This window comes from Lagenorhynchus albirostris, chromosome 13 (assembly GCF_949774975.1).
Source record: "Lagenorhynchus albirostris chromosome 13, mLagAlb1.1, whole genome shotgun sequence".
NCBI lineage: Eukaryota > Metazoa > Chordata > Mammalia > Artiodactyla > Delphinidae > Lagenorhynchus > Lagenorhynchus albirostris.
The window spans coordinates 1,764,073-1,789,723 of NC_083107.1; the positions used below are offsets into that span (position 1 = coordinate 1,764,073).

A 25,651-nucleotide genomic window follows, 5' to 3' on the forward strand; every position below is an offset into this window, starting at 1 on the left:
CGCTTACTGGGGCCCTTCTGGAAGTTTCCCGTGAAACGCAGAGCCCGCCGTGCTGCTGTACAGTATCTGAGCTGTGAGCCCGTGTGGTCTGATGAGAGGTGCGAGAGGGCGGACTCCGCTGAGCCCTCCGGCCTGCTTCGCCAAACTGGAATCCGTAACCCAGCTGCGGGATGGGACTTGCTGGGATGGGCCCGGGTTAAGCAGCCCTCGGTGGGGAGGTGGACACATCACTGAGACGCCTCCAGAGGTTTTCCAAGGTGCACCCACCGCATCTCCCCTCCCCCAAGACCCTCAGCTGAGGTGGCGGTGACCTCGGCTGGCCTCGGCCGGCAGCGGCTTGGAGCAGGGTTTCGGTTCCCAGCCAGAGAGCGAGGTCGGGCCGTGGCAGTGAGAGCATGGACTCCAAGCCACGAGACCTGTGGTCAGTGACAAGGCCCTGGCCCCTCGGCTTTGCAGAAAAGAATTCCCACAAAGACAGAAAGTAGTGAAACAAGTAGAGTGTTTATTAGCAGGAAAAGGGAAAAGTACGCGTGGATAGACACACGGGCGGTCTCAGAGAGAGACTCGTGCCCTCGTGGCAGTTTGAATCACTCACATGGGGCATTTCTTCCGGGTTTCCTTTGGCCAGTCATCTTGCTTTGCCTGGCTCTGAGTCCGTATCTGGTTTATCTCAGGGTCCTCCCCGTGTGTGTGTGCATCTCTTAGCCGAGATGGATTCTAGCGGAGAGGCCTATGGGTAGACTTGACATCACTCCCGTTTTGACCTCCAAGGAGCTTTCTAGTCAGGGAGGTCTCCTGACTTCCAGCATGAGGAATCTGTGGTCTCTTCCCTTCTCTCTGGGCAGGGCCCAGCCTCCTGTCTCGATTGTCCTGCTATTCTCGTCTGGGAGTATCGGGCCCCAGGGGACAAATCTCCACTTGCGGCATCTACGTCCTGCCTCAGTGGGACCCGTTGTCTTGCAGATGTGAGGGTGGGGGGCGTGTGACCCCCGAATGTGGCCGAAGCTCCGGATGACCCTGGATTCTGATGCCCCTTCTAGCCCTCCCGAGACCCTCTAAAGAGACTGTCCCCAGCGCTGTCCCGCGCGCCTCACCGTGACACCCGGCTGTTTTTCAGGTCCATCCCGCCTCCCGCCGCCTCGGGACGCCAGGTGCTGACCCCGCAGACCTGCCATGAAACCACACTTGAAGCAATGGAGACAAGGAATGCTCTGCGGGATATTCGCTTGGGGTCTCCTCTTTCTGGCGATCTTCCTGTACTTCACCGACAGCAACCCTGCCCAGCCCGCGCCCAGCTCCTTCTCCTTCCTGGAGACCAGGAGGCTGCTGCCCGCGCAGGGAAGGCAGCGGGCCATCATGGGCGCCTCGGAGGGCCTGCCCGAGGGCGCGGACGCTCGCAGGGGGCTGCCCCGCAGACACCCGTATGGCCCCCTGCACGCGGGGCCAGGCGACCTGCGGGCGTGGGCCCCAGACGGCTTTGAAAATGAAGACGACTTCCTTTCGCCCCAGACGGGGAGAACATCGCAAAGCGCTTTGCCGCCGGAGGACGCCGCTCCGGGCACGTCGGGGGGCCCGGAGGGGGCTCTGTCTGCGCGCCGCGCCCGGGGGCGGTGGGCGAAGCGAGGGGCCCGGAGGCAGAGCCGGAGCGCGGCGCCCGGGGTGGGCGAGGACGGGCAGCGACTGTACTCGTCCACGTCCCGGGCGCTCCTGCGCCGGCTCTGGAAGGGCGACGCGTCGGCGCGGATGCTGCACCCGCGCCTGCAGAAGGCCATGGGCGCCTACCTGCGCGCCAACAAGCACGGCGTGAACTTCCGGGGGCGCCGGGCGGCCGGGCGGAGCCGCGCGGAGCTGCTGTGCGCCCTGCGGGGCCGCGTGCGGGTGCGCACCCTGGACGGCAGCGAGCCGCCCTTCTCGGCGCTCGGCTGGCGCGCGCTGGTCCCCGCCGTGCCGCTCGGCCGGCTGCTCCCGCGCGGGCTCCGGACCTGCGCCGTGGTCACGTCGGCCGGCGCCATCCTCAACTCGTCCCTGGGCGAAGAGATAGGTGGGTCCCCGCGGCCCCCCGCCCCCAGGGTGGCCGCTCCTTTACTGTGTTTCCGGAAAGTCTTAGGTCTTCTTCCTTCCCTGGCACTGAATGACCCCCGGCGGGTGGAATCCCAGCAGAGGTCTCCTTTGCAGAGACTCAGAGCAGAGACAGGCATCCTCCGAGGAGCTGGGGGCCCGGGAAAGGGAAGCCCGCGGCCCTCTCACCGGCCCGGTCTCAGGACCCACCTCCTGCAGAGCCCACGTTGTGCACTGACAGCTCCCAGCCGAGCCTGCACCCCTGATGACCCCTTAATGTGGCAGGAGCAGGAAGGAGCGCAGGGGAAACCCCACCGGGCGACGAGCCTTAGGGGGCAGCTCCAAACAGGAGTTTGCAGGATGATAATTGTCACTCGTTCAAGGACTAAATCCCTGTCCCTGGGCTCTGCGGAGAGCCCGCCAGCTGGTGAGAGCATTGATCTGGTGGGCACCGTCACCTCCAAGGTTGGCACACACCCAGCCTCTGGGCCCCAGCTGCAGCCTGGGCTTCCATCTCCCCTTCTGTACTGTCTTCAAATCCATTCCTGAGCCCTGGAGAACACCCCTGTTAGTCTGGCCTCTCGAGGGAAGCAGACCGGTGGGATACGTGTAGAGAGAAAGATTTATTTTAAGGCCTTGCCCCTGCCGTCCTAGCGGCTGGCAGATCTGAAGTCTGCAGGGCAGGAAGGTAGGCTGGCTGGAGATGCAGATGAGAGCTGATGTTGCTGCCTGAAGCCCCACATCTGCGGGGCTGGCAGCTCGGGAGGGCCCCTGCATCCGGAGGCAGAAGCCCTGCTTCCCCAGGAACCTGCAGTCTAGTCTAATGCCCCTGAGCCCCTCAGTGCCCAGCCCACCCTGGTGCTGCCCCCGTGACCCCTTAGGCTCATTTAGCAAACAGGCACGTAGCCTCCACTCTGTGCCGGCTGCCGTACTAGGTGCCAAGAAAACAAGTGCGGGTCAGACGCAGCATCTGCCTCGAGTCCAGATGTAAAACAACGCCCTCACACATTCTCACAGGTGGCTGACCTGGACGTGACCTTCAGGGGGCACTGCCCACTTGGTAGAAAGGAATCGTTGTTCCGTGTCCTCGAGGAGTAGCCGATACTCCAGAGCCGTCTTGAGATGGGGCGACACCCTCATCATCAGGTTGCACAGCCCAGACCTCCTCCCACTGGCTCTTGGGAATGAGGCTGAATGTGAAATTTTTAAGACGTTGAAAAAACAAGGCCCAGGTCTGGACTTGCAGCCTGGGGTGTCAGTGTCCCCGAGCTGACGTTAAGTAGACTCGTAATCACGCTGTCTGTGTGTCACATAAGCTTGCGGCCAGGCCGCGTCGAGCGGCTGCTACCAATTAGGAAGGAGCGTTGGCTCAGAGGCCCCCAGGGCCAAGTAAAGCCACACTTCTCCCTGGTTTTCGAAGACCATGATTAATCATGGCAGAAGGAATTTAAGCAGCTTTAAAGCAGGTGGTGACTTGCTTTGGGATTTTTTTTTTTTTTTTTTTTTTGCTTTGTTGGAAGCCCCACTGCATCATAGCTGCACATTTGCCTTGCGCTCACCTGCCTGGGAGAATTCCCTTGCTCTTTATTCTGGTGTAAATATCCCTGACCGTAGTCTTATAAACTCTCCTCTATTCAGGATTTGGAAGAGAGTGTGAAAGAGACTGGGAGTTCCCCATTTCTGGGGAACGTGACACGTCAGTTATCTCTTTGTTAGTTTCTAGTATCCGCATTTAATTGATAGCGTCTGCACTTATACAGAGGTTCACCATTAGAATCGTAGAAAGGTAACTGAAGAACAAACACACTCAGAAAAATTTTTAAATTCTCTATTGTTTTGCCTCAGTTCCTTTGAGTCCAGTTGTATAGCCATCGATACCTTTTTAAGAGTATGTAACGTAACACAGTTCAACTCGTAAAGACAAGAAGTCTCGCTTTTTTACAAGCTGGCAATCTCTCAGCGTCAGCCCTTGCGCCTGCCATGTGCTGGCATTTCTCCTTCCGACTCCCCTGAACATACAGAGGCTTATCAACACACAGTTGTTAGCACCCCTCCTAGTGAGAACAAATTCACATAGCAGAGTCCTTCAGGAAACTCGGAAGCGGGCATGCTCTACTATTTAGCTAACTCTGTCTTCATCCCTAAGCATCTACTTGTGAATCGGCTAAGTGCAGATTAGAAGTCTTGCACGAGGTCGTGGTTTTATGAAAAACTGAGGGCAGAGCTAGAAAAGTTCCTGCGGGTTGCCCCATCTGCCCCCCCTACCCTCCCTGCCTGAGGGCTCAGCCCCTGCCCCCCCCCCCTCCTGCCAGGGGACCAGGGAAGCGCCAGGGTTGCAAGTGGCTCTGCTGGCTGCTGCCTGGGCAGTGCCGTCCTGTTTCCCAGTTCTGTTAGACTGAGTCATACGTTGTAATTGTTTAAACACCTCCACTTTGAATATGTTATTGGAAAGCAAACTGAACTGTTTTGGAAACATGGAACATTCTTTTCTAGAGTGGTGAGATGATCTTTTTTCAGCCATTCCTGTAAATAATAATAATTTGGTAGTGAGATCAGTAGCAGCAATCCCGTGGAAACACACTGCAGATGAGAAAAGTACTCTGAACTCACAGCTGTCACCTTGAATGGGAGGTCAGGATCTGTTACCTGAAACTAGGATTCTGGGAAGTGTATGGGAAATGGGAGGGTAGGGAGGAGGCTGTGTAGGGAGGGGGCATCTTCCCGTAGCGAGCTTGGGATTTGGCGTCCTGTTACCTTAAAAAAGCAAGAAAGCGGATCATATAGTCATTCAACAAGCATGGGTCCCCAACTCTCCACCAGATACTGTGCTCGCCACTAGTGATAGAAAGATGGATGAGGCCCATCCCTAACCCTCAGATCCTCTGCTTGCTAGTGGGAAAGACAGACTGCAAACAGACAATTCCAATATCACGGTTAGGAGGACAGAAAGATGCGCAGACAGACAGGGAAGACATGACCGCGGAATCCCACCCCACCGCGAGGGCAGACGTCTGAGGAGGGGAATCCAGGCCAAAGGCCAGCAGAGCAGTTGGATGAGAAACAGCACAGTGTGTGGGTGATAAGGGCTGGGGACCACTATGGGCTGGGGGTAGAGAGCAGACAGGTAAGTTGGACGGGTGGGCAGGAGGTCAGCCACTTCATGCTCTTGGATGTCATTCCCCAGAAATTAGACTTCTCATAATGATTGTAATAATAGATAGCACTTAGAGGGTGTTTACTGCAGGGAAGTTCTCATCCTCAGTGCTTTTATCTGTGAACAAGCCTTGCGATGCCAAGTGACAGACACGATTATTCCTGTTCTATGGGTAAGGAAACCAAGGTACCCAGAGACACAGAGGGTAGAGCCGGATTTGAACTCCAGTCTGGGTCCCCGAAACTCCAGCTCTGGCCCCTTGGCCTCGCGGTGCAGAGGTACTGAAATCTTTGAAGCAGAGGAGTGATGGGTCAGTGTTTCATTTTGGAAAGATTGCTCCAGAGCCTAGATTGGAGTAAGCACGTTGCAGGAGCCCCAGTGAGGTGAGACAGACCAGGGCGGTGGGTTTGGGGGAGAGGAGAATCATCTCTTGGGCAGGCCATTCCCCGTTCCCCAAAGACAAGGCGCTGGCCGCCCTTGCAGATTCCTGAGCTCGGGAAGGGAAGGGAGCGGTGGGGATGCAGTGCCCAGGGCTGGGCAGGGGTTTCGTGCTGCTGTGCCTTCTGGCTGGCTGCTCCTTGCAGGGTTTTCATCTTTCCTCAATGATGCTCTCAGCCTGGCTCTGCTCTCAAGGTCAACGGGAAATGGCTCTAGCCTGGAGATGCCGTCTCCAAAAATGACGCTTTGCTTTCCTCCCCTGTGCTGGCTGGCTGATCATTCCTCCCTCTCTAAATGTGAACGGACAGCTTAGTTTCGCAGGTCGTTATCTGGGAGAAGCACACCCAGGGGCGCATTTACGAATGTGTCCATGTGACGGGCTCTCTCAGCTCGTCGTCCCCACACGCCCCCTCCCATCCTGGTCCATCCTTCTCCCGGCCAGCTGGGGGAAGTTCAGTCTCATCCACAGCAGCCCCGTCCCTACCTACCTCTCTGTGTCCTCCATGAAACGGACCTTTTAACTCTTCAGCCTCATGCGACTTCCAAAGGAGTGAACCTAGATTACCTTTCTGCGCCCTGTCCTTTGTTAAGTTGTTCTAAGGCTTAAAACACACCTCGGTGTAGAACACCAGCTTTTAAAAGCTGGGACATTGTCCGGGGTGATACGATTCATTAGGAATTTCTACGTAATCAATTAGAAATGCACCCACTGCTTGGCAACCTCAGTTTGTTCACCTTACCTCTAGACGGAGGCTGTATCTAAGGGTGGCGTGGTTCGGAGGGAGCACCGGTCCAGGAGTGCCAGCATCCTGCTCCCTGCCCTGGTGCTCTCCTGGTTACCTCTGAGTGCCGGGAGGCCACCCCACTGCCTGGGCCCCCCTCACTCCCTGCCTATGGGAGAGTTGCCCCAGGTGAGCAGGTCACATAGTGTCTGGCCTTTCGGGGACTCACAAGGTGAGAACAATTCTCATCATAGTACTCGGAGGTCTTTTTAACTGTTCACATCGGAACGGATGATGCAGGAGCAACAGTGGATAAAACTGCTTCTTAGCACAGCTCGAGGCAGTGGTACCCACTATACTAGTCCTCACGGGATGTTTTCCTGCCAAGCTTAGCAGTGAAAGCAAAGCATGCCAGCTCCACGTATGGATGTCCTTAATGAAGCAGTACAAATGGTTAGTTTGATGAGAGTTCAGCCTTTGAAGTACATGTGTTTTTAAGACCAAATGGGAAATAACATGAAAGCATTTCTGCCAACCAACCCCCGACGGAAGGGCACCGATGTGACTGAGCTGTGAGCGGCACTAGGCGCCTTTGTCACAAAACACAACTATACTTGAAACAGACTGACTGATGGACGCACTTAAATTAGACTTCGGCATTTGGCAGGCATTTTCTCAAGAAGGAAGGAAGGAAGCCTCGACTTTCAGGAAAATAACTGACAGTGTTTGTTGCCAGTGATAAAATTAAAGCTTTCAACCCTGAGCTTGGAGGCTTCCCAAACTTAAAAAGTGATGAGATCCGTGGCGACATTAATGATATTTGATACTTTATAATGAAATGCTTCAGTATTTGAAAGATCTGCATTACTTACTGAACTGATAGCTTCCAAATGACCGCTGGACAGTGTTACAAAATACACATGGATGAATCATCCTTTATTTTTTTAATTGAAATATATTGGGTTGGCCAAAAAGTTCGTTCGGGTTTTTCCATAACATCTTACGGAAATTTTTGGCCAACGCAATAGTTGATTTACAATGTTGTGTTAGTTTCTGCTGTATGGCAAAGTGATTCAGTTATACATACATATATATATATTCTTTTTCAGATTCTTTTCCATTATAGGTTATTACAAGATATTGAATATAGTTCCCTGTGCTATGCAGTAGGTCCTGGTTGGTTACCTATTTTATATATAGTAGTGTGTGTATGTTCATCCCAAACTCCTAATTTATCCCTCCCCCACCCGTTCCCCCTTTGGTAACCATAAATTTGTTTTCTGTCTGTGGGTCTATTTCTGTTTTGTAAGTTAATTTGTATCATTTTTAAAGATTCCACATATAAGTGATATCATATATTTGTCTTTCTCTGTCTGACTTACTTTACTTAGTGTGATAATCTCTAGGTCCATCCATGTTGCTGCAAATGGCATCATTTCACTCTTTTTATGGCTGAGTAGTATTCCATTGTATATATGTGCGACATCGTCTTTATCCATTCATCTGCCGTTGGACATTTAGGTTGCTTCCATGTCTTGGCTGTTGTGAATAGTGCTGCTGTGAACATTGGGGTGCGTGTGTCTTTTTGAATTAGAGTTTTGTCTTTTCCAAATAAATGCCCAGGAGTGGGATTGCTGGGTTATATGGCAACTCTATTTTTAGTTTTTTAAGGAACCTGCATACTGTTCTCCATAGTGGCTGCACCGACTTAACATTCCCACCAAACAGTGTAGGAGGGTTCCCTTTACTCCACACCCTCTCAGCATTTATTACTTGTAAACTTTTCTTTTTTTAACCTTTGGCCGTGCCGCACTGTGCAGCACGTGGGATCTTAGCTCCCTGACCAGGGATCGAACCTGCACCCCCTGCAGTGGAAGCACAGAGTCTTAACCACTGGACCACCAGGGAAGTTCTTATTTGTAGACGTTTGCATAATGGCCATTCTGGCCTGTATGAGTGGTACCTCATTGTACTTTTGATTTGCATTTCTCCATTAGCAACTGTTGAGCATCTTTTCATGTGCCTGTTGGCCATCTGTATGTCTTCTTTAGAGAAATGTCTGTTTAGATCTTCTGCCCATTTTTTGACTGGGTCGTTTTTTGTTTTTTTGTTTTTGATGAATCATCCATTTTAAGAGCAAGATTAACTAATGGATTTTAATGTAACAGCACAAAAATTGATACTGTTTCACATTCCACACTGCCACTAACCTTTCAGAAACTAGCTCTTGTGGAGTTACGATGAAGTATCAGAGGAGAATATTCCTAGTCATCTGGAAAGACTCTTGAAATACTCCCACCATTTTCAACGATATAGCTTGAGTCTTCATATACTTCAACTAAAGCAATATATTGCAGCAGATTGAATAGAGAAACAGGTATATGAAACCAACTATCTTCTAAAAAGCCAGGCGTTAAAGAGATTTGCAGACATTTAAAACAGTGCCCTTCTCACTATTTTTCGAAATGTAGTTATTTCTCATAAAAATGTATTTTACAGATAATAAATAAACATTTACAAGTTTTCTGTTTTACTCACTAATGTGATATATTCTGAAATCTGTAATCCAGATAAACAAAAGGCCTCTGGGTTGTCAGTAATTTTCAAGAGTGTAAAGGCGTCCGGAGACCAAAAAGTGAGAACCGCTGCTTTGGGTGTTTGACGAATCAGAGAGATGTGATCTCACTTCTCACTCTCTCACAGACGGGCTTTCTTGTTTGCTCCAAGTTAAATTAGGAACGTGCATGGGGTTTTTGAAGCTGAAGAAATCGCATAGAAATTCCCTATCGCTGATTAACTCTGCTTTCAGCCCTGTTTCTGGGAAACACATTAGACTCCACAAAGCAGTCTAGATACACACATATGTCTCGAAATTTCCTGTGTAAAGCATGTCTTTAAAGACCGTGAGCACATACCAAGTATCTAAATATAACTTAGAGGATATAGGGCCACTTGTAATGGATTGATGTGTTTTTATGTTTATTTGCCCCCAGCCAGGATCTCATCCTAAGTAAATAGGATGCCAAACAGTGTGTGTGTGGGTATCTGAATCTTGTTGGGGTCTAGTTAGCTTCAGGTATTGAAAGGTTTGCTTTAAGATATTTTCCTAGATTATATGCTGACTTTTATGCAGAGGGAAAAAAAGAAGTAAGTTTGTCACTTATGTGCCCTCAGATTCCCACGATGCAGTTTTGAGATTTAACTCTGCTCCTACACGTGGCTACGAGAAGGATGTTGGAAATAAAACCACCGTCCGCATCATTAATTCCCAGGTAAGATGGGTGGACTGTTTTATAGGTAAATAGCTTAACTGGGTGAATGAAGAGAAATCACCCAGTTATCCATGACCACGACCTTGCTTATTTCTAAAAGTCTTGTAATTATAAAGAATTAGTGAGGAAAAATGCAGAGAAATGGGAATTCGTGTGTGCTGTCAGTAGGAAAAAAGAGTAAATAAGATCAAAAGGAAAAATCAGAGTAGAGGTACAAATATATATATGCATATTGCATTTTGTGAACTGAGGAAAAGAAAGGTTAAACGGAGTAAATCATGGGGATGGAGGGGAGAAAAGCAAAGGAACAGAATTCAAGGGTCAGAAGAACAGCTCAGAAACTTTACTTTGTTATTGAACATTTTAAAAAGGAAAATCTCTCTTTTTTGTATGTTCTCAATGTTTTCCAAAATTCATAGCAAAATTAGCCTCAGAACAAACCACAACAATTTCTAGAGTTTCAAACGGTATAAAAAAATGGGGTGATGAGCGATTTAGGGTGAGTTTGTTGCAGAACCAAAGATCAGCTTTCTTCGTCGGGCTCTGGGCTCACAGCCTACAGAGGTGAGAAACGGGCCCCGGTTTCCTGAATTCAGAGACGCCACTGATTGAAGATTCCTCATCTGTCTGATGACAGCTTTTAAGAGAGGGGGTGATAAGCCCCAGCAAATTAAAATACAGGTCCCTTGTGAGATACTCCCTAACTTCAGAGATACTAAAATACAGGTCCCTTGTGAGATACTCCCTAACTTCAGAGATACTCAAATGCGAAGCAAAAGAGGGCATCTCAAACAGTGTGGGAAAATTCCATCTTAAAAAGGAAGCAAGGCAAATGCATCCTTTTCCCCCCAGACTATAGTTGACAAAAGCTGATTGGCAGGTGAGACTGAAGGACTCACTCAGGACCAGAGAGGGCCCCAGAGCGGGGACACGTCTCCTGGCCTCTGGGCCTAGTTTGTCCTGAGGTTGGCAGTCGGTAGGCCTTCTAGGCCTGCAGCTGTCGTTGGCGGGGGCTACTGAGCCGGGAGCTGCATCGGGAGCTGGTGCCTCTAGGTGACTCCAGGGCTGCTGCTGCTTTTGGTGGCGCTGCACGGCTTGCGGGATCTTAGTTCCCCGGCCAGGGATTGAACCCAGGCCCTCGGCAGTGAAGGCCCAGAATCCTGACCACTGGACCGCCAGGGAAATCCCTGGTTCTTTTCTTAAAAAAGAAAGCCCTCCTTTGTCTAAATATCTCCTGAGTGCCTTAGCGTGTAAAGCCTGCCTCTCTCCCTCCCCCAGAAAGTCTGAGGAACATTTGTTTTTTCTTGCTCCAAAACTCCTTTTTAAAATTTCTGCCTCTTTTTAAAATGTAATTGTGAAGGCCCAAAGCCTTGTTTTGAAATGATTCTGCTACGTATTTGCAGATTCTGACCAACCCCAGGCATCACTTCATTGACAGTTCGTTGTATAAAGATGTCATCTTGGTGGCCTGGGACCCAGCTCCGTATTCTGCAAATCTTCACCTGGTGAGTATTTTCTTGGTGCCCCCACCCTTGAGGGTCAGACAGCGCCTTTGACCGATACATAATGGGAGTAAGTCAGGGATTAAACTTTGACGGGCAGAATGAAACCAATTGTGGGTGCGAATTAAATTCACATATGTTCACACGGTTTGAGTCCCGGTTGCAGTAGCACCCTTGCTGAGCGAAGTCCCTCTGATGCTAAAGTGTTTTTCTGGAGGATTTAGAAAACAAAAACAAATGTACAATGTCTAGATGTTCAGAAAGTCCTAGCGACACCAGAGCTTGGGCTGCTTAAACTCCGAATTTTTCCATTGTGAGATGGTTACATCACCTTTCAAGTAGTTACAAGACCTTTTGAAATACATGGGAAGTTCTTGGCAAGAAAGGCTAACCTCTGCGAATCCTTATTATTGAAATGGAACGTGTCACGGGCTTTCCCTGAGTGTGCCCCTCTTGGCTTCTGCCTCCAAATCTTTTTAATCTTACACGATACAGTGTAAAGAAGGTTATTACTAGCCATCAACATATAAGCAAGTTATCGATACATTCACGGCCTCTCTACTTTTGGTGAAACCTGGCATGGAACCTGGCCAGCGCACTTGTTCTGGAAGGGGGCTTCTGCCTCCAAATCTTTTTAATCTTACACGATACAGTGTAAAGAAGGTTATTACTAGCCATCAACATATAAGCAAGTTATCGATACATTCACGGCCTCTCTACTTTTGGTGGAACCTGGCATGGAACCTGGCATGGAACCTGGCCAGCGCACTTGTTCTGGAAGGGGGCTGGGAAGCTCGGTTACAGCTTAGCCCCGTGAGCGAGGCTGCCGGCTGTGTCAGTGACTGGACTCGTTCTGCCGTGAGCCGAGAGGATGCCAGCTTCCTAAGATGAATGTGGGAACAGAGCTCACCCCCAGGGGGTACCTATCCAGGAGAGCTTCCCACAGTCGATGGTCCCTCTGGAAGGAGCACTCTGTCACCACGCGTCCTAAGACAGAGGCTGGACACATACCTGGCGTGATTATAACTCTTCTCAGCCAGGGGTTCACATCAGCATCACCTGGAGCATCAGTTCAGAGTATCCGTCAGAGCCCATTTCCCAGGAATCCGGGCATATCCAGCCTCCATGTGTGGGTTTTTTTGTTTTCTTTTTTATATTTATTTATTTATTCATTTGGTTGCACTGGGTCTTTGTTGCGGCAGGCGGGCTCCTTAGTTGTCGCATGCGAACTCTTAGTTGCAGCATGCATGTGGGATCTAGTTCCCCGACCAGGGATCGAACCCGGGGCCTCTGCATTGGGAGCGCGGAGTCTTCAGCACTGCGCCAGCAGGGAAGGCCCCCACGTGTGTTTCCGAGAATGCGCTCTGGTTGATTCTCCTACACACCGTCTACTGAGAACCGGCATCAAGGGGGTGTCTGCACTTGTCAGCTTCCTTCCAGCCTGAGGTTCTGTGGTTTTAAGTTCTGACAGCTTTCTTGCTGTTTGTGGACCCACGAGAGGCTGTGGCTGTTGGCCCCTGCTTTCCCTCTCCCTGCCCCCGGGATTTGGGGGCACAGTTCACTAAAGATGATCTGGCCCGTCCTTGTCAAAATTTTTAAAGCCACAGACCCCATTCAACCAGGGGCTGTGCCTTGGGGTCTTCATCCAAGCCCATCTTTGCCCGAGGTGTCGTTTGAAAGGACTGTCAGAGCCCCGTGAGCTGAGCCTCTCCCCACACACCTCCAAATCCCATTTCTCGGTGGCGCCTGAGACACTTCTGAAGCCTTGTTTTTTAAATCAACCTTATTGTTTGTTTTTTCCTTACAGTAATTTTTGTGTAACCGATGTAAGTGCACATTTTGATGGGTAGTAGCAAGTGTATACAGTCCTGTATCCAGCACCACAATTAAGGAACAGAATCTTTCCGCTGCTGCAGCGTCCCCTGCGCCCACCCATCCGTCTCCCAGACCCGACCCGAGACCCAGGCAATTACTGACATCTTTCTGCGCTAGAGATTAGATTGGGAAAACATATTTCTGAAATACAGTGATTGAAACTACGGCCATGGGCCATCCGGCCATGTTTTTTTGTTTTTGTTTCTTTTTTTTCTTCCTTTTTTTTCTTTTTGTTTTTTCTTTTTATTTTCTTCTTTTTTGGGGGGGTGTGCCCCTGTTTTTGTAAATAAAGTTTTATTGGAACACGGCCTCGCCCATTCGTCTTGTACCCTCGGTGGCTGCTTTCCAAGTAAATACACAGCAGAGCCCAGTCGTAGCAGCAGAGACTCTATGGCTCTGAAACCCTGATGTGTTTACTATCTGGCCCTTTCCAGAAAAGTCCAGTGACCCCGCCCTAGCCCTTCTCCCTCATTTTACTAAAGAATAAGGCACCAGTCCCCCAGGCTAGACCTCACCTCTGTACTCACCCCCTCATCCAGTGTGGAAATGCCTGCAGAAGAGGGGGTCCGCATCCCCTCCCAGCCCGGCCCCTCAGCCTCTAAATACCCCGCGACGTGGGCGCTGCCCGGCTTTTCACGGCGTGGTCCTCTGTTATTTTTTCCTCTTAGTGGTACAAGAAGCCGGATTACAACCTGTTCACTCCGTATGTTCAGCACCGGCAGAGAAACCCAAACCAACCGTTTTACATTCTCCACCCCAAGTTTATCTGGCAGCTTTGGGACATCATCCAGGAGAACACGAAGGAGAAGATCCAGCCGAACCCGCCGTCCTCGGGCTTCCTTGGTAGGTAGATGCCGGAAGGTGGGATGGCTGGGCAGCGGGGTGAGGCTTAGGGGTTAACAAGTATACATTCACGTTAAATGATAAGAGCGCCTAGAAGGTGGCTTTACAGGGAAAACAGATGAACTGAAAACAGCGCAAAGACACTGTCCCAGTTCCCAGTGGGCATGTAACACGCGCCCCAGCCCAACATTTCCACGGGTGAAACGAGGACTGCTTTACCTTCCCTCGTGACGGGTGGGTCAGGATGGGCCCGGCTGGGTGACCCCATCGTCCCACAGGCCTCGTGGGGTCGCGTGCAGGTATTCAGCTGTGTCATGGGGTGGCCTCACTCCCCTGCCTGGCCCCTCGGCGGGGACAGCTGGGAGGCCGGCTCCGCTGGACTGGTGACCGTGTGCCGGCGGTGGCCTCGCGGGAACTGGTCCCTGGACGGAAGCTCAGGGCTCCTGGCAAGTGTTCCAATGACAGGAAGTCGAAGCTGCGGTTTCTCAGGGTGGAGGCCTGGGGACTCTCTGTGGGTCACCGAGAGACTCAAGGGCCGGAGACCCCAGGGCCACCTGGGACCTACCACCCACTTGCGTGCACATTGCTGATGTGGGCCCGGATGAAGGATGGGAGTTTGTGGCCAGAGGACCACACCGCAGACGTTGCAAGTTTCCTGGTAGGTCTGGGCTTTGCGTAGCCGGATTCTAGAGCCATGTCCCACTGTCTCCAGCAGACCCGCCAGCTGCAGTCTGAGAATGGACTTCCTGTAACGAGGGCATCACACTTGGCTCTTGGGTATTTTTCTGTAGCCAGGCTCCAATCCACACGTTTGTGGTCTTAACCCACTTCTCTTCCTGTGTTTCAGCCTCTTGCCCCAACATTTCCTTGGTTTTACCTGAATAGGATAATATTAAGGGAGGTCTTAGATCCCTTTGGCCATATGAAAGCTACAGTGGAACCAGAGGGTAGTAACTTCGTCCATAAACCACTGCTAATGTTCTCCACCCTAACTTCGATGAATTTACACCCTGCCCCTTAACTCGGGTGCACAGTAGGTCCCCACGACTAAAGGAGCGTCTGTGGAGGTGACACGGGGTGGTGAGGGATGCAAGGCGCCGGAGTATCCGAAGCGAGGCTTGCGGGTTTTGAAGCGGGTTCGAGGTGCTATAATAATGTGAAATATTTTACGCAGAATTCGAGACAGATTAACGACGCTGCGTAATGTGTTCCTCAAGTGTAGCTCCTCCCACCCATTTTATGTCGTGCCGTCAAGATGCTTTGTTTCCAGGTCACTTTGCAAAACCCTAAGTGCTGGAGCTTTTTTTTTTTTTTTTTTTTTTTGCGGTACGCGGGCCTCTCACGGTTGTGGCCTCTCCCGTTGCGGAGCACAGGCTCCGGACGCACAGGCTCAGCGGCCATGGCTCACGGGCCCAGCCGCTCCACGGCATGTAGGATCTTCCTGGACCAGGGCACGAACCCGTGTCCCCTGCATCGGCAGGTGGGCTCTCAACCACTGCGCCACCAGGGAAGCCCAAGTGCTGTATCTTTTGTGCGGTTTCACGGACTCCTGCGGACTTAGGGAAGCGCGTGTAACGGGGGTGGAATGAGGCTGAGACAGCATAACAGGACGCGGCCACCTGATCAAGCCTCTTTCCCATCCGTGCCTCCCCGTGAATTCCTGTGGCCGGTATTTGATTACAGCAGGAGCTTGGGAGACCAGTGAGGGCTGTCAGGTACCCTTACTGTCGACCTGCAGTTTGCAAGTTTCCACTGACATAGTCGCAGCTGGAGAACACTATTTCCTCACGTGTTGAAAAGAAATCCTGCCACCTGTGGACAGCTTCCTTTCACAGCTATTTGCTGAGCGTTTGTTTGGAGTTTTCAGGGGCTGCTGCTTGCCTGGGTGGCATCTTTTCCGGGATGAAGGGGACTGCGGTCGGATGTCACTGCAGGGGTGGCGGCTGGGCTGAGCAACAGTCCTTCTCTGCTGTCACTGGGTTTCCAGCCATGGGCGAGTCACTTACTCGTGTGAAAGTCCCTGTGCTCCTGGGAGAAAAGGGAGTCATAACACCACCTTTCTATCAGGCCGTTCGCAATCGTTATTTTCTAGCACCGTCCTGCCCAGTATGGCGGCGACTAGCCACAGGGGGCTGCTTAGATTTCAGTTAATTAGGATTAAATACAAGGAAAACTTCTCTTCCTTGGTGCACGAGCCCCATTGCAAACTCTCAAAGCTACGTGCTCCCGGTGGCTCAGTCCTAGGCAGTGTAGACGGAGACCGTCTCCACCACAGGGAAGGTTGTAAAGGACAGCACCGCTACGTCCTGCTGACCACAAAAAGGTGAAAGGGAGCTCACGGAGAAGGTATCAGGGTCCCACTGGACACTGCCCTGTGGGTGGGGACACACGTGATAGAAGATGTTTGCTATCATCAATCAGATCTCCTGAAGATAAACTCCCAGCAGTATGAGTGCTGAGCAAAGGGTATGGCGTGTCGATCATTGTTGGGAAGCGCCGACTTACCGCTTTTTCTTTGAATTCTGACCAGAGGCCATATTTGTCCTTCCGGGTCACAGAAGGACAGCCTTACAATAGTAAGTGCATCAGAGACGTATGCCGTGAACCATCCGCTTCTCCAGAGCAGCAGTGAAGGGATTCTTACCCCTCTGGCACTGCACGTGTATTTTTTAAATTAGAAGGAAGTAGCGCGGATCCAGGCGATTTAGATGCTCCGTGGGACCGGTTTCTCTGGAGCAACTCCTTCACTTCGTTAGGACCCTCACCCTCAGCCCGCTGGGAGCTGCTTGTTCACACGAGGGACATTTCTCTTTCATCCCCAGTTGGATACTGGAGGTTTTCTCTCGTTCTTTGGTACTAGGAGGTGGGTTTTACCGCACCGTGGCCTGGCTGAGGACAGGGAATCATTTCCTTGGAATCCCATTGTTGCCGTGTAGCTCTCATCCAGACAGATGTTGTCCTAGAAGGTCCGTGAGCTCGTCTGGGGTCCTGCAGCCTGCCCGGATGGTTTTGCCACCTGAGGTGGTGGGGCCTCCAGCCAAGCAGGAGGCCCAGCTTCACCTCCCAGGGCTCGGGGCTGAGCGTCTTCAGGCAGACGGGCCTGGTGCACCGGCCCGACCAGCAGCATAGAGCAGGGACTCCTCTAGCCTACAGGTGACAAGGCCTTTATTGTACAAACCACCGACGCCTCGTCCTGCCTCTACTGATTATATCGTAAGTGATGTTTCTAGAATTCACCGATGCAAACGCTATAATTTCAGCCTAGTTAATACATGCACAAGAATAATATGCTTAAAAACCAGTCATAACTTCCTTTCCTTTCCATTTTATTTTGAGTTTGGGGTTCTAATTTTCCAATATATCATCCAAACTCAGATGTTAACACAAAATAGTAACACATTAACCCAAACTAATAAGCTACTTAACATCCATATTTGTGAGTGTGTCAAATCGATCACATATGGTGATCAGGAAGAGTTTATTAGTTACATGTTTTACACTTTACATTTAAATTCACTATTCACATTAAACAGTGAATCCTGATCGAATAATACAATATAAATGAGCTAAAAGCTTGGCTTTCCAGTATTATTTATGCATTATATGATTTGACTTAACATAGTAGATGCTTCTTGAATTATTTTATTTCATGAAATGCAAATTTCCAAACCATCTTTTAATTACAGATATTTTCTGGAATTATCACTTAAAATGTCATTTGTGCTCCTTCAATAATCTTAAATATAGTTCTCATAATTTTCCATCTTATGATGAACTTATGGAGAAACCACAGAACACCTGCTAGATTTCCATTAGATCAGCATATTCGATACGCTTAACCTTTCACCCTCACCCCTCATTCAGAAACATATTTTGCAGTGTTTTATTGGACAGTCTCAGAAATTTCTAGTTTACCTCACATGTGATTATGTTCAAGTGTTACCTGGAATGGATGAAAGCCAGTATTTTTCCCGTCACTTGCATTAGGTTCTGTTTATATCCATAGCTTATTTTGCTCCACGTTAAAAGGATCCATTCATCAAGGAAAAAATTCTCTTACCGTGAACGATTTGGGGTGTTGTTACTTTAAATATTTTGCCAGGTGCAAAGTAAGACAATTTTCGTTTGAGCACAATTAAGGTAAAGGCTCAGTGATTAAACTCTGCTGGACTCTGACACATATCAAAGGCATCTCTATATGTGCAAAGTAGAGTTTTAGAGGGAACCTCATTCATTCAGGATCTGTGATCATCTGAACATGGGTGGAAGTTTGCTTTTTATCCAGGTTTTGGACAAATAAATGAGTGTACATACTGCTTGTTATGCTGAGTCATAGCATGTGACATTTTATTAAGACCAGTGGAAATGCTTTTTAATTGGTTTGATAATTACATTGAATTACACAATATTTTAAAACCCATAATTTGGCAAATGAATGCCTCTTGAGTCATAATTGCCCAGGAAAATTTGCACTTTTTTTTTCTTCAAATGAATCCCTCCTCATTTGTAAAAACTTAACATTAATTGAATTATGTTCAAAGATTTTTAAGCACTGGCTGCACACCCATTTTGATTGGCTTCGAAAAATACATTAGAAAGTGTCTCAGTATTGATCCGCCCATCAAAAAGTCCGGCTCCGCATTGAAAGCAGTAAAATTTTATTAGCGATGAAAGCAGTTACTTTTTGGTAGTCCATAAACAAAATTATGTAACATAAAAGTTCCTTAAGTGATGGTTTAAAAAATCCTTTACTGAATAGCACAGCCTTAGATGGTCTGTATTCATTTCGCTTTCTGGGTAATCCTGAGCAGTCCTAAGAAAGGAAATGAAAAACACACAAAAAAACATTTTTAGCATAACCAGCTGTGAATTCCCCGTGTCGGCTTGGCATGGGGAAATGATTAGGCGCTAACGTGATACTGTGAATTTCCAGGTATATACGGCATCTGTGCAGAAAAGAGCCACATGGCAGGCCTGACTGCCTGCAGGGTTGCAGGGTTGGCCCTTGGCTGGCATCTGGGAGCCTGGGTTTGGGGAGGCCCCCTTAAGTGCCAGGGTGGGTCACTGTGCCCAGATGCTTATGCGGCAGTGGGCCCACGCCCAGCACCTGCTTCCTTCCGGAGTCTGGAATGCTGGTGTGCGCCCGGCACAGCAGGCCTGTAAGAAATCATCGGCTGTGTGCTGCGTCTGGTGGGGCCTCCTAGCGAATCATCAAACCCAGAGGTGAGCTGGGGCCTCCCAGCACGGTACCTTGTCAGCGTACCTCAGAGAACATCTGAGGACCACGTGTTGACGTCACTTGTGGATGACAGGGCCCAACATCACAGCACGTCAGACGTTGTTCTCAGTACGGTAGTTAAGACGCTTTCTTCAAGTTGTCCTAAGAACTGTAGGCTATGAGCTTGCCACCTATTGTGAAACTTAAAGTTTCATTCTTTAGTTGGATTTACTTATTTTTTTCCTTAAAGAAACTTTCTCCAAATTCCCAGTTTTCAGCACTGTGCCCAGTTGAATACATGTGTGAGTTTAACTGAAGAGGCTTCTAGCCGTGCTTGACAGCTCTGGTCTCTCCCGGTCTGGTCCCAACCCTATAGGTCCCCCAGTCTCTCCTCCCCACACACATGCCCGAGCTGCGCCAGGACTGTTACACCCCTCCTGACGCTGAGGTCTGCCTAGGCCCCCTTTGCAATACATGAAGAAGTTTCATCTTCAGGATTCTGTGTGTGACTAAGTACTCTTAACTCCTAGGAAAAGTGATGTGCAGATATAACCACATTTAATAATGATTTTCAGTATTTATTATATGGCAGAGTCTGAATCTAAACTCAAGTTTATGTGTGATGTCGGCCTTAATAAATTAATAAGCAGAGCACGCGTGTGCCAAATGCAATGACCACGCCGTCCACAGAAACGTAAATAAGAGAAAATATTCTCCACCTTTGCGTCCATAAACCTTGTCCCCCTTTCACATGCACCAATGAGTTATAAACTGATTTCCCTTCCCTTTGAAGGTGCTGCCACACCGATTCTGCTGTCAGTACCACAGCTGGCCGTCACCTGATCACTTAGAGCAGACTCGGCTCTAACTTAAATTTTAGGATGCTCTGGACCAAGGCTAATGGTGATAGGAGCCCACAAGTTCATACGGAAGCACAAAATGAGATGCAAAAGCCAGGAGGATGCACACAGATGACTCAAAATAGACACTTCCTGAACCTCTGTTGGCCTTCAGTTTGGACGGCTGTGAACTACCTAGCAAATGTCAGTATTTCTGAAGCTCTAGTAGTCACTTTAAAATATAAAGTATATATGAAAATGCAAACATATACCTATTTACTTACAGTGAAACCATAACTTTTTGCCCAGTCATATGACGAAATCTATATTGTCTATTTAATAAATACGTGATTTAAAATGTATTGATAGTAGTTCACTAGCAGTGAGAGGAAACGTTGTCTCTGGAAAACTTTCCAGAAAACAGTAACCAGATTCGAGCACTTAGTAGACCTTTGAGGCCAAGTAGATGGCAAGGACACCTAGAGAAATTACTCAGACTTCTTCTTACTTGGGTGGGAGTAGCAGTTCAACTCCAGGTTAGTTGTCTAACATGCAGAATGGTCAGCTACTAAGGAGACACTTCCGGGATCCTTACAGCAGAGTTTTTCAAAGAATACGTGTGTGAGACCATCCCGGTCCTCCAAGCATGGTAAGAAGACCAGCACTGGTCCAGGAACGTTTGTTATTAGTCTACGACTAGATCAGTGTAGAAACTGAAAGTATTTGGAAGGTTTTATAGCAATTTGACATAGCATGGCAACCTAATATGTGATCATTCTTCTCGTAGTTCATTGTTCGCGTATTTTACAGAAGTATTGGTCTGTGATGGATGGGAATTTTTTTAATGGCCCTTCACCACAGGTTGCTTAGGAATGCTTGTTAAAAATTCCGTTTCCGGGGCTTCCCTGGTGGCACAGTTCGTGCCCCGGTCCGGGAAGATCCGACGTGCCGCGGAGCGGCTGGGCCCGTGAGCCATGGCTGCTGAGCCTGCGCGTCCAGAGCCTGTGCTCCGCAACGGGAGAGGCCGCAGCAGTGAGAGGCCTGCGTACCACAAAAAAAAATTCCGTTTCCTTGGGAGTTCCCTGGTGGTCCAGTGGTTAAGACTCCGCCCTTGCAATGCAGGGGGCATGGGTTCGATCCCTGGTCTGGTCGGGGGAGCTAAGATCCCACATGCCACGAGGCATGGCCAAAAAAAAAAAAATCCATTTCCTGGACCCCAACATACACCAGGGAACCCAGGTCTCTAGGGATGGGGACAAGCCCGGGAATCTGCATTTTAACAAGCTGCCAGGTCGTCCTTTCACGCTGAAGGCTGAGAACTGCTTTCGAGGAAGGATAACAGCATCTCTCAGGAATGACAGTGGCTTCTCCCACTTGGAGACCAGAGTTGCAAAGGCGACGGCTAGTGCACGCAGGTCGCAGCCCCCGTGGATGAGGCTGTGTTCTGGGCTGACAGTAACGGGAGTGTGGTTTCCAGACACAGTTCCATGCTCATTTATCAGAAGCTTTTGTGCAAAAGACACCCTTGAAGGGGACTTCCCTGGTGGCGCAGTGGTTAAGAATCCACCTGCCAATGCAGGGGACACGGGTTCGAGCCCTTGTCCGGGAAGATCCCACATGCCACGGAGCAACCAAGCCCGCGAACCACAGCTACTGAGCCCACGTGCCACAACTACTGAAGCCGGCGCACCTAGAGCCTGTGTACTGCAACGAAGAGTAGCCCCTGCTCTTCGCAACTAGAGAAAGCCTGTGCACAGCAATGAAGACCCAACGCAGCCAAAAATAAATAAATTTATTTAAAAAAGCTACCCTTGAAGCCTCTTCACTGCGCTGCAGGAAAACCGTTGTAATAAATATACGGAGGGAGGACGTTCAGGGATGAATTCTTCATGAAGGATTCTGGGATGCTTTGATGTGGTTCCTCGGGCACAGCTGGCCACACGCCACGCCCAGGGAAGGGAAGGGAGGGCGGGCGGCCAGCGTGAGCCCTGATGGGCAAACACTGAAGCGTCCTCAGCTCCACAGACACAGGCCTGTGACTCTCACCCAGAGACACACATGGCAGAGGCGGCCTTGCTCATCAAAGGTTTAAAGTCACAGGAATAAACGAATGTAATTCTCCGGGCACGTGGCTTTCTCATCCACTGTGTCAATTCCTCACGGGTGATTTTGTGATGATGAAGAGAAACGTACACAGAGCAGGGATACCAGGGGGGAAGGAGGGGGCAGGATAGTTCGGGAGTTTGGGATTGACGGGTACACACTGCTATATTTAAAAGAGATAACCAATAAGGACCGACTGTAGAGCACAGGGAACTCTACTCAGTATCCTGTAATAACCTAAGTGGGAAAAGAATTTGAAAAAGAATTTAAAAAAACAAAAGAGGCAGAGATCTTATCGCCTGTGCGAGGCTGGACTGGTGCCCACCCCCTCGGTGACTTGAAGCAGGCGCTGGTCCTCGGTTCTCTCTTGGCTTCTCCTGGATCACGGTCACGGTGGGCGGGGCCCACGGACGCGGGAGGGGGGAAGGGAGCCCGCAGAGCTGGGAGGAAGAGGGGGACTGAGCAGGGGCTTGAAGTTTCGACGCAGCTGCTGGGAACAGCGTCACTTCCTAGCCCTTGACCTGAAGAATCTCTCGTTAGGAGCGTGGTTTACTCTCAGTCACAGCAGCTTCGTGGCCCGCAAGGCGCATCCTAACGTCTTCTCAGCGGGACCCCAGGGTCCCCTCTGTCGTCCTTTCTGCTTCCCATCCTCTTCTTCCCCCCACCCCGCCCCGCCCAACATGGTCCCTGCGGCTTCAGGCCTCACCTCCCTGGGGACCTTTCTGGAGTCCCAGGCAAAACCAGGCCCTTCCCACTGCTCCCCTGGGCCCCTCGTGCCGCACTTTCTCCAGCTGTGGGGATTTCCAGGCTGCATGCACAGTTGATTAATTAGAAATACAATCGTCCTCTGCAGAGAGGCCTTGTCTGTAACAGGAACTGTGTGACTTCATGTGTTTTTCATAACAAGGGATATCCTTTCATAAAAGTGCTAAGCATTATTTTTTTCTTTTCTTTTCCTCTTGGGGTTTATTTTTTTTCTTTGGCCGCACCACGCGGCATGTGGGATCTTAGTTCCCCACCCAGGGATCGAACCCACACCCCTTTCATTGGAGGCATGGAGTCTTAACCACTGGATCTCCGGGGAAGTCCATATGTTTTTTAAGTTTAAAGAATGTTAACAAAGATGATGGTGGAGCTAGGAAAAGAAAGCTCTTTAGTATAGATCCAGAACGAGATCTGCTCAATGGTCATATGGTTTTATAGCTATCTTGAACATTAAAAAAAAAGAAATCAACTTTAATATTGACAGTTCCAGTGAGAAAAATAATTTTAATATTAATTTTGAACTCTGTATCTCCATCTCTTTCCGTTGAAGCAACTATTTTTGCATCTGTTTTTTTATAACGTGTTTCTTTGTTATATCACAGTCCTGCTGCACATTAGCTGGACCTGCATGTCGAAGGTGGTACATGATATTCTGACTTGGGGAAGCAGATCTGGCGCTGACTGTCCTTTCCTTAAGTTTGATCACTTTGTCTTTTCTTCTCACATTCCTGGGCCCCCAGCGGTCAAGTGGACGAGTGAATGTTTCATAGCATCACGTCTTAACACGCCCCCAGCCCCCAAACCGCATGCACGCCCCTCACTGGAAGTTAGAGCCACAAAGTGAAGCCGACAAGGAAGGGGGCACAGAGCAGGAATCTCCTGCCCCAGCCGTGCCCCTCCGCCCCCGCCCCTTCAAAGACGTCCCCCACCTCGTTACCTTTAAAAAAGCAAGAAAGCAGGTCATATAGTCATTCAACAAGCACGGGCCCCCAACTCTCCACCAGATAACTGTGCTCGCCACTAGTGACAGAAAGATGGACGAGGCCCAGCCCTAACTCTCAGATCCTCTGCTGTCTGGTGGGAAAGACAGACTGTAAACAGACAATTCCAGTGTCACGGTCAGAAGGACACAGAGATGCGTAGACAGACAGGGAAGACACGAGCGCGGAATCCGGATCCTGCGTTGCTCACGGCTCCGGTCTCTCCTGCAGGCATCCTGCTTATGATGAGCCTGTGCGGCGAGGTGCACGTATACGAGTACATCCCGTCCGTGAGGCAGACGGACCTGTGCCACTACCACGAGCCCTACTACGACGCGGCCTGCACGCTGGGCGCCTACCACCCGCTGCTCTACGAGAAGCTGCTGGTGCAGCGGCTCAACACAGGCGCCCAGGGCGACCTGCACCGCAAGGGCAAGGTCGTGCTGCCCGGGCTGCGGGCCGTGCGCTGCCCACCGGGAGCCTGAGGGGCTGGCCAGGCTCCGAGTCCTGGAGATGCTGGAAGGTGCCCTGGAGGTGGCGCAGCCTTCGGTCGCCAGCTGTGACTTCGTGGTGGCCACGGGGGTCCTTCCCTTTCTAAGCCATTGAGTATTTACGACTGCTTTGAATATAGAAGTGGAACTCAAAGAAATAAACTCAAGAAAGTTGCAAAAAACTTTTGTAAAGAATAGCTAGGAAAAAAGCAAATGTATAACAAATGGGTAAATAGCTCCAAAATGTTAGTCTTCTCTTTACTAAGGCTGGTTTCAGCAGCAGGTGTCAGGGATACACCTGATAGATGACACAGTTTGTACCTGGAAGCACCCATGCTGAGGGACAGTACATGTCCCATCAACTGTGCCACGTGTACGTGCACTTGTCCTGAAAGAGCCTAGAGTTGATGACGAACGTCTGGATTAGCGCCCAGGCATGTTTACACTAACAGCAGAATCCGCGGTATATCCTTTGAGGGGTTTCTAGCCCTCGGCATCCCCATCTCTGCTCCCAGCTGCCACCGAAGGCTTTGCTCTTTGTGTATCAGACACATTTCTAAAACCATAAAGCCTTCCTCCTGAGCAGTCCAAGAAAAAGCCAACCCGGAAGAGCAGCACAGGGGAAGCACTTTGTTTTCCTGCAATATTTCCTTTCTTGACTAGGATCGCCCCCAGGTGGACAGGAACATTCCTGGCAGGTAAACGCAAAATCGGGGGCTGCAGGGTAGCCCAGGGCAGGACGGCCCCGGGCCGCCGCCTTTCTGGCCGCCTCACCTGCCAGCCCTCCCCATAGCCTTCTAACCACAGGCGCTGACGGTTAGGACACCCCTGGGGGATGTGGGGGGTGGCTTCCAGCCTCTAGCTTCACCCTGTGCTTCTGGGGATGCACACCTGTCTCTCATGCTTTTTTCTTGCAGGTTAATATCAGCTGTTGGGATCCTGACGGTGATACACCGGTTTTTCACTAATTCTTCCTACAGACAGATGTTTAGGAATCCCACCCTTGTTTTCACCTACCTGTTTTATGTCAGCAACATAACAAAGCCACGTAATTAAATACAGTTGTGTGAAAGCATCGCTCTTTAACAAATAGGAAAAGAAGTATTAATACACGCTTCAGAGGGAGAGGCAGGGAGAGGGAGGAGTGTCATCCCAGTGTGTTGGCTGGGTCAGTTGCTTTTGTTGTGATCTCAACTTTTGTCACTGATACATCAAAAAACAATTTTTTTTTTTTTGGCTGTAAATGTAGTGAAACAGAAACACTTTGGAATACCTTTTAGTGAAACATGCGATTTCAATCTATAACTAAAACCTATCTCAGTGGTACCGTTAAGACTTCTTGGCTATGACGAGAACAGCTTAATTAAATCTGTCGTCTTTCGCAGTTGTGT

At 49.9% G+C, this 25,651-nt stretch overlaps 1 protein-coding gene across 1 annotated transcript; it reads left to right on the plus strand.

Annotated features, from left to right (window-relative positions):
- The first annotated feature begins 1,173 nt into the window (after positions 1 to 1,173).
- On the plus strand, positions 1,174 to 24,254 carry ST6GAL2 (ST6 beta-galactoside alpha-2,6-sialyltransferase 2). Its single transcript, XM_060169677.1, has 5 exons — positions 1,174 to 2,041; positions 9,547 to 9,644; positions 11,048 to 11,149; positions 13,690 to 13,864; positions 24,001 to 24,254. Exons 1-5 carry the CDS (start codon positions 1,174 to 1,176, stop codon positions 24,252 to 24,254), a joined length of 1,497 nt encoding a protein of 498 aa, XP_060025660.1.
- The last annotated feature ends 1,397 nt before the right edge of the window (positions 24,255 to 25,651 follow it).